Source organism: Austrofundulus limnaeus, unplaced genomic scaffold (assembly GCF_001266775.1).
Source record: "Austrofundulus limnaeus strain Quisiro unplaced genomic scaffold, Austrofundulus_limnaeus-1.0 Scaffold125, whole genome shotgun sequence".
NCBI lineage: Eukaryota > Metazoa > Chordata > Actinopteri > Cyprinodontiformes > Rivulidae > Austrofundulus > Austrofundulus limnaeus.
The window spans coordinates 404,832-413,772 of record NW_013952527.1 but is presented as its reverse complement, the minus strand read 5'-3'; the positions used below and the strand labels follow the sequence as shown (position 1 = coordinate 413,772).

Sequence of the window (8,941 nt, the reverse complement as noted above, 5' to 3'; positions counted from 1 at the left end):
ATACATACATACATACATACATACATTTATTTATATATATATATTGATGCTAGCAGTATGTCTTGGGGATAACTCAAGTACTATCATACAAGATTTTGCTCAAAGAATATCTTTAAAAATGACAATGTTATAGTACTTCTTGTGTTGGTTAAGAGTTATTCCATTTACAGGCTCTTCAGTCATATTACAGCAGGTATCTGAGCAACCCTTGAGTTTACCTTCAGGTTTGGGCTTCAAACAGTCATCTGGTCCTAGTGCGGGATCAGGGAAACCATTACAGTTGATGATGGTAGAGTATGTGGACACAGAGGCCTTAGCAACTCGAGGCACTTTAGGATCTGAACGGTTGGTATAGAAAAGGCCAAATCGCTCTGAAAAACCAGTTGCCCACTCTAGGTTGTCCATGAGTGACCAAGCTGTGTATCCTCGCATGTCCACATTATCCTGCAAATAAGCTGAAAAATACAAATTAAGCTCATTAAAAATATATCGTAATTCATTATTGTTTTATGAGTGATTCCTTGTTTCAGTTTAAGTTGGAGAGCGTAATTGGAAGATCAAAGTTGAGGAAGTAATGAATAATGTGGATGATGGGGAAAGCAGAGTAGAGATCATAGAAACGGTAGACCAGGAAGTGGGAAAGATTAGCCTGGTATTTGCATGCCTTCGCAGTTCTGCTCAGTTCTAGTTTCCCTTTTGTCCGGGCCAATCAGAGAACAGCAGGCAGGGTTTTGAACGACAATGTTGATTTTCTGCACAGTGTCTGCTTGTAGTTTATTTTACCAGGGCCAATCAGCAAACAGAAGGCAAAGTTTTGAATGACGTCGATTTTCTGCGCAGTGTCTGCTTGTGAGTTTAGCATACGGCAGTGGAGAAAGTGAATGAAGCCAGTCCGTGTTGAAAAGGCTTCCAAATTAAAGTCGTATCATTCAGCTTGGTACTTCTCTCCTCTCAGTAGAGTTGTTTACAGCGCACGCAATTCCCAGTTAAGCTTCTTATCTTAGCCTCCCTCACTGTGGAGCTGGCATACACATACGTCGCGGCCAACCGATCCAATCATTTTAAACTTCAACAGAGGCCACGCCTCCAGCAAGAATTGCGTTTTTATAACCGAGAGTCCAGACCCTTGTACGAAGCAAAGCGAAGGACAAGGGGCTGGTTTTAACCAGGCTAGGGAAAGATGAAAGATTAGTGAGGATGAAGTTTGGAAAGGATCATTCACTGTGGTGAGTGAAAAGATGGTGAATCAAAAGAAGAGAGTGATTTAATACCTTTGAGCACTTGGTTGATGTATTTTTCATAGAAGTAAGACCTGTGAATGTCATTTAAAWCTATAGGTCCTCGCTCAGAGACTCCATTCTCAGTGATGATGATTGGGGGATTTCCATACTCCTCCTTTATGAAGTTTAGAATTCTACGGAGTCCAAATGGTGTCATCTTCAACCAGGCAGAACCAGAATCCAGCCAGGTACGATCAACAACTGTCCCTGCACCCCTGTGACAGTCAATCAGGTGAAAGTCAGGTAAAATCATAATTTTCTGCCAAAAAATTTAAGAAAAAAAATTTGAATTGGTTTGAAAATGTATTTATAGTGGGCAAATAAATCTGCCCTGAAATACAATTAGGAAAATACTGTTGGTTCCCAAATAATGGCTGCTTACCTGTCTGCATCATAATGCTGAAGAGTTCCATAATTCACCGGGAAAGCCAGAACAGTGGTGTAGTGATTAAACCCAAAATAGTCATAGGTTCCCTTTATTCTCTTGATCTCATCTGSAGTAAACTCTGGCAGCCTAAAGAATTGTAAATGAAAGACATTTTTTAAACATAAAAAAGTGGAACCTGTTTATAATCAGTTGTTGCATTYAATTACCGTGATTGTGGCAAACCAGCAGCAAGACTGCGCTCTCGAATGATTGTCTTCATCACTTTGCTGTAATCCCCATTGTATATGGGATGGGCAAACCAGCCRATATAGAACTGTGCAGAATCACACAACCACCATTTGTTCAGACAGCAGAAAAAATGTAATAAAACTAAAGAGAGAACTTAGCATACCTCTACTACACGTCTGGCGGCATCATAATCCCCTTGCTTATAGGGGTTTCTTGGCTCTGACCAGTCAGAATTGATTGTGATGGAAATAATTCCCTTCTGTTCAGCCCGATATTTGTCATTATAAAGGTGCCAGGCTTCAGCATGAGCCTTGATAAGGTTGTGACCAACAATGTAAGGTAGAGTGCCTGGGCGAAAACTGATCCCTGAAAGCAAACATTATGTAAAAAGTGAATATTTTGTTTACACCACATTGGAGAAAAGAGTTTTTTAAATCATGATTACTTATTACAAACCTGGGGCAGCTACACCATAGCCATGGCCCACCATCGCTACATTRTATGGCTCGTTAATGGTCACCCAGTGTTTCACGTTGTGGCCTAGACGGCTAAAGATGAGGTCAGCGTAATCCCTAAATTTACCAACAATGGTGTCATTCTCCCAGCCCCCAATATTCTGCAGAGCTTGTGGAAGGTCCCAGTGGTACAAAGTGACCTTTCAGAAAACAAGAAATAAACATTTGTCAGARCTATTTATTTAAAATACATTTCGAGATGTTCAAAGGAATTATGCTTACATGAGGCTGGATGTTTGCAGTGAGCAGTGCTTTCACTAGTCTGTCATAATAGCTGAGACCAGCCTCGTTAATGTGACTGGTAGTGCCATCCGGAAGCACCCKTGGCCAGGAAATGGAGAAACGATAATGGGTCACCTTAAGTTGCTTCAAAAKGGCAACATCATCGTTTATTTTATTATAACTGTCACAAGCTATGTCCCCATTATCATCATTGAACACTTTGAGAGGMGTGTGGGCAAACTTATCCCATATACTAAGACCTTTTCCATCTGCTCTCCAACCCCCTTCAATCTGTAAATAATAAATATAAGATAAAATGCAATTAAAACAGTAATGTATAAATTAAATTTTCTGATACAGGTTGGATAAATGACTCTTGATTTACCTGGTAYGATGCTGTTGCAGTACTCCAAATAAAATCCTTTCGAAACTGTCCATAAATCATCTTTTCATCCTCTGTTATTGGAAAACCATTGTCCTTCATGACTTGATGATAGTAATGAGCTGAAAATTTGGGTGTTCTTGGTCGGTTTGGGTTATTGAAGTCCACATGGTGCAGCCCAAAGCCAACTCCGTAGCCATGCAACCATTCAAAAGAATCCATGAGAGATGTTGCCATATAACCCTTCACCTTTACTCCATCAAGTTCGTACGCTGTAATTACAATACACACACAAACATTTAYAAGTGATTCTGCCTTAAAGCGAGTATGACACAAACAATTCACAGCCTCAAAAACTTCTTTTAATTGGTGTAATTACCTTTAAGAGCTTCATCAATATAAGTCTTATAAAAAAGGACTCTGTCAATGTCATCCCATGTTGTTTTTGCATCTGTAGCCACTCCATTCTCAGTGATGTAAATTTCTGGATCTCCATATTCTTCCTTGATCCAGTTRAGGAGTCTTCTCAAGCCCCATGATACAGCTCTTTGGCTTTTGATTGCTGTACCWGGTGAATCTTTTTCTTCAGCTTCTGAAAAGTCCCAGTCATACTGATAGGATGCTGGAGACAGCCGAGCTGTAATGTGGCTTACTTTCTTTGTAGTATAATGATTTAAACAGAAGACGTCAGCAGTCCCTTTGATGAAATTCTTTTCTTCATCTGTGAAGAAGGGAAGCCTTGACTCTGAAAGACTTTGGAGATCACTTTTGGCACTAATTTGTGATTTCATTGCTTCTGGATAGTCACCATTCTTGAAAATGGGGTGAGCAAACCACCCTAGTTGAAAYTGCATGGCACGGTCAGCAGCTACAACTTCCCGAGGAACATTAACATCAATAGGTTCAACCCAATCTGCATTGAGGGCAATGGATACTAGACCTCCTTGTGATGTACGATACTTGTCATCATATGTATGGTAGGCTGTGGCATGGGCTTTAATTAGGTTGTGTGCAACTTTGTATGGTGCCGTTCCTGGATTCTTAACATTTGGTGGGATTTGTCCAAGACCGTAACCTAGCCATGCAGTTGTTTGAGGCTGATTGAAAGTGATCCAGATTTTCACTCTGTTGCCAAAGTTGGCATAACAAAAGTCGCAGAAATCATTAAAAATGTTAATCATCTCTGCATTCWCCCAACCACCAATGTCTTGCAAAGCTTGAGGGAGGTCCCAGTGATAAAGTGTAACCATGGGGGTGATATTATGTGCCAAGAGGCCATCAATAAGACTATTGTAATAGTCAACACCTTTCTGGTTCAAAGAAGTGCGTCTACCATTAGGAAAGATTCGTGACCAGGACAAAGAGAATCTGTATGTTTTTACCCCCAGTGCCCTCAGCATGTAGAGATCTTCATCATGTCTGTTGTAGCTGTCACATGCTACATTTCCATTAGCGTTTTCAGGAATAGTGCCAGGGTTCTGAGTGAATCTATCCCACACACTTGGTCCTTTCCCATCAGCATTCCAGCCACCTTCGATCTGGTAAGCTGAAGATGAAACGCCCCAGGAGAAGTCCTGTGGGAAGGTGCCGTAGTGATACATGTGTCTGTGGAATTTTGACTGTGTGGAGAATTTCTCCCAGACGACCTTTGATTTTGATGGAACCTCTGAGGCTTGGAGTGTGGTGGAACGGGGAGTATGAGACATTCTTAGACCTTTGAAGACATGTTTACGTGATACAAAACCATTTTGCTCAATAATGTGTGAGAAAAAATATGCTGATTGTTTTGGCGTTCTGGATCGACTTCCATCTTCAAAGTTAACATGGTGAAGACCAAATCTTTCACTGTAGCCTTGTTTTCCTTCAAATCCATCCATGAGTGATTGCACAGTGAATCGCTGCACATCAACTCCATCCTCAAGGATTGCTGAAAAAAACAGTAACTCAAATCAATGAAAATCATTTTGATTTGGCTATAGTTTATGATCATGTATCAGAGAAATTTGATACTAACCTTTTAGGGCTTCATTGATGTAACTCTGCATGTACTCTACTCTACTGGTGTCATTGAGGGTGTCTACACTATATTCTGTTGGCATCCCATTCCCAGTTATGTAGATGGGCACTTTGGTAACTTTCAAATATTCTCTTGAAATGTAGTTTAGAAGATGTCGAAGTCCCCATGGTGCAGAGTAGATCCAGTCAGAGGCTGTAGTAGGCCATGAGGGGTCCACATGTGCCTGAAAGTCTCCCACTCYCTCAGGACCAGGGTTGCATCCTCCAATATTGTTGCTTATCAAACGAGAAGTATAATGACTCAAACCAAAAAAGTCGGAAGTTCCAAATATTCTCTTGCTCTCTTCAGGAGTAAAGGTTGGAAGTACTGCTGGCACAGAACTAGGACACTCTTTTGCCTTCTGTTCTATCTGACTTTTGAGTAGTGCAGGATAATTTCCATCTACAAATATGGGATGTGCAAACCAGCCTAGCATAAACTGCAGGTAGCGATTTGCAGCTGTGACATCTTCAGGTTTGGAGGGGTTCTTAGGCTGAGCCCAGTCAGAGTTCAGTGCAATGCCTACTTTCCCTCCCTGTGACGCCCTGTACTTGTCATTGTAAACATGCCATGCTTCTGCGTGGGACTTCAGCAAATTATGAGTGACCTGAGAAAGAAAAAGCTCATTTTAATTAAAACACTCCAGAGCAACAACTAAAAAAAAAAAAACAATCAGTTACTTGACCAATGTTGTGACTACCAAACTTTACCTGATAGGAAGAAACCACATAGTCTTTGACACCAGGGGGATGCTCGCCAGTGCCATAACCAGCATGGCTGACCACCCAAGGACTACTGAATGTGTTCCAGGTCTTGACCCTGTCTCCAAATGTGGCAAAACAAAAGTCTGCATAGTCCTTGAAAGCTTCAACAATGGATGYATTGGTCCATCCACCACTGTCCTGCAGTGCCTGGGGTAGATCCCAGTGGTAGAGAGTAGCAACAGGTGTTATGCCAGATTCAATTAGAGCATTGATGAGCTTGTTATAATAGAGAGCTCCTTTCTTTGACTGGCTGTCTCTGTGGCCTGAGGGGAAAATACGAGCCCAGGAAATAGAAAACTGGTAGGTGTTGACTTCAAGACCTCGCAGGAGGTAGACATCATAGTCAACCTTGTTGTAACTGTCACAAGCTAGGTCAGCAGTCTGGTTTCCAAAGGYTTGGCCTTTATGACCAAAACGATCCCAAATGGTCTCTCCCTTCCCACCTTCTAACCAGCCACCTTCAACCTTGAAAGACTCTGTGGAGGTGGCCCATTGGAAGCCAGAGGGAAATGACTTCCTGAGGAATAGATCTCGTTCAGCTTTGGTTTGGGTTCCAAACTTATGCCAGATGGTCTCATAGCTATTCATGGAATCTGCTGTTTTCATCAAATTTGAAAGGCCATGACTTCATAGGAGAGAAAGAAAGAAAAGCAAATAATAAATAGGAAATCACCTAACAAAACATAAATGATAAAACAATTGTAAAATCTTTCTTGCCTATCTGGAGCATCCTGAATGTCCAGCACTTCTTTCATGTCACATCCAACGATATTTAAGCTTCTGCTCTGTATAACTGAGAAATATTTCAGACAGAATGACAATAAATTTCCAATTAATATTTCTAATTTATTTATTTATTTATTTTTATAAATGCTTAGTTTCCTCTTTTCTTGATTTTAGCCTTAATTAGAATTTACAAGGCATCTAACAGTTAGACCTTAACACAATGTAATCAGTATTTAAGTACCATATATTTTAATAATTCAAATTTAGTTCAATTCAATTCAAAATACTTTAATAATCCCAAAAGGAAATTGCAGACATTTACTTCAGGACAGGTTGTAAATATCATTTCTTAAGGCTTGCTACATCACCCAGTTTTCATGGAAAACTTTACTGGCCCATAATTAGAAATACATTAATTACTGTTGTGTAATGACACACCTAAAGAGTTATAASTTTTTATGGTTTTTGTATTATAAAACATTTCATATTGCAGTCACTTAACTGATAACCTTCCTGCTAAGGAACATTATGGTCTTTCAAGTGCACAAAGATAGTTCAGGTAATGTTTTGAATAAACAGTTTTACAGATTCAAAAGTTAAAGTTGATTTCAGATGAATTGTTGATTTGATARTTTAGTGAAAAAGTTTGGATAAAATGTTTGCATTTGTACTGTATTTGAGGATAATACAAAAACAACCATGTTTATTATCAGATAAAAGTTTCTCACAGCAATAAATTCATATATTCTGTCTGTGCACAATATGAATTTAAATTTGACACAGCAATCAATTGCTTAAACCAACAGAAAATTTTAAACAGATTTGCTGTTAGCAAGAGATGGATTAAGTTGCATACATCTAGATATTAAGCCCTATTTGTTTTTTGTTTGTTCTTTTATTCAGATTAAATTAGAATACATATTTTGTGTGCTGAACCGACACTTACTGTTCAGTAAATCTCCAAGAGGCTGATGTTGGTCGTGAGAACAACCATGAATGTTYATCTCATAAATCAGGATGGGCAAGTTTCCAATAGATATCTACAACACAACATCAGGTTCATTTGGTAGCTGTTTAAAGGCGTTTTTAAAATGCAATACAATTATATATGTGCAGATACTTTATTATTTACTGTACCTGTAGGTTTTTTAGATCCTTTAGGAAGTTTTCTGAGGAATCACAGTTATATTCAATGTGGACTGATAAGAAATCCACCTGTGCAGAGCAAAAGATAAAACACTAAATTGTGTCACATGCACGTCTCTTGGAGAAAGTAAAACAAAAACATTCTAACAAGTCAGTGTAACAYAGGAAATTAGAAATATTTAAACTCATCTGGAGATAAATTCTAGTAAAAGTTTGACTCTGTTTTCAGTAATAGGTCAATTCTAACAAAGAGAGAATGAAACACAAATTTCTCATCTAAATATGACAAATAAAAAATAAATAAATAAATAAATCGAGTTGAAAAAAAGGCAGAAACTGAAACACTTTCACCTGAATCAATGCTAAAATTAGTCTTGGACCAGTTGTGTAAACCCAGTCTGAACTTTCACCTCACAGACACGTCTAAACGAGCTATTCATGGATCATTTTAAAAATAGTAAATAAAAAAAAAACTAAAACATAAAAAAAGTCTATGGAACGTTATCCTACATATGTCTGAATGTGAGTGATTACATCATTGAGATGCTCCGCAGCCCTCACTGGTACCTGAACTTACACARCAATAACACAAGATGCAACTTACAGCTGTTAAATCTTTAAAATAGGAAAGTTCGGCTGCATTTTTTGCCTCCAACCCAAACGACAGATACCTCCCTGCAACAACAAAAGAACACATCTAAAAGTTAGCTAAATTATGTGCGGTTTTACGATAATAAGAAAGCCAATTTTCCACCATAACGATGTTTCTTGTGTAAATTTGTACATGCAGAYGATTGTTTTATAGAACTCATATAAACTAATCACTAAAGTAAACTTGATAATGTGTAATAGCAGTCTCAGCAAAATATTAAAGAGTTGGCCATAAAATACTGGTGGGGACTCATGACTCGGAAAAACTAGTTAAACAACACAGTGATTAAATGATAGTTAATGGCAGTAAATAAGAGCAATTCAAAGTCTATATCTATACACTGCAAAAAATGTCCATCTTACCAAGTTTTAAAATCTTATATCCGGCCAAAAAAGTCTTTTTGATCTTGTTTGAGACTGATTTACTAAACAAGAACTGACTGTGTAAGAATAATGGTGCGTTCACACCGAACGCGATTTCAGCGTCAAAATCGCAGCCAACGCTGAAGTTTGAAGCTTGTGCTCTTTGAGGTCAGACGCAGGACAGCTGCGCTGCACGGCGACAGCCGCCCCGCCCCTCCCT

The 8,941-nt window shown here is 38.9% G+C and overlaps 1 protein-coding gene across 1 annotated transcript in view; it reads right to left on the bottom strand.

The window, feature by feature from the left end:
- LOC106522267 (lactase-phlorizin hydrolase) overlaps positions 1-8,941 on the bottom strand; it is a 12,720-nt gene that overhangs the window by 2,659 nt on the left and 1,120 nt on the right. The window contains exons 2-16 of the mRNA XM_014015218.1: positions 8,312-8,382; positions 7,699-7,776; positions 7,508-7,601; positions 6,553-6,628; positions 5,782-6,460; positions 5,030-5,678; positions 3,395-4,942; positions 3,019-3,287; positions 2,634-2,924; positions 2,353-2,551; positions 2,060-2,262; positions 1,875-1,981; positions 1,663-1,794; positions 1,272-1,495; positions 219-455 (exon numbers count right to left, since the gene is read on the bottom strand). Coding sequence (XP_013870672.1) covers positions 219-455; positions 1,272-1,495; positions 1,663-1,794; positions 1,875-1,981; positions 2,060-2,262; positions 2,353-2,551; positions 2,634-2,924; positions 3,019-3,287; positions 3,395-4,942; positions 5,030-5,678; positions 5,782-6,460; positions 6,553-6,628; positions 7,508-7,601; positions 7,699-7,776; positions 8,312-8,382 — 4,857 coding nt within the window. The remainder of the gene's footprint in view (positions 1-218; positions 456-1,271; positions 1,496-1,662; positions 1,795-1,874; positions 1,982-2,059; positions 2,263-2,352; positions 2,552-2,633; positions 2,925-3,018; positions 3,288-3,394; positions 4,943-5,029; positions 5,679-5,781; positions 6,461-6,552; positions 6,629-7,507; positions 7,602-7,698; positions 7,777-8,311; positions 8,383-8,941) is intronic.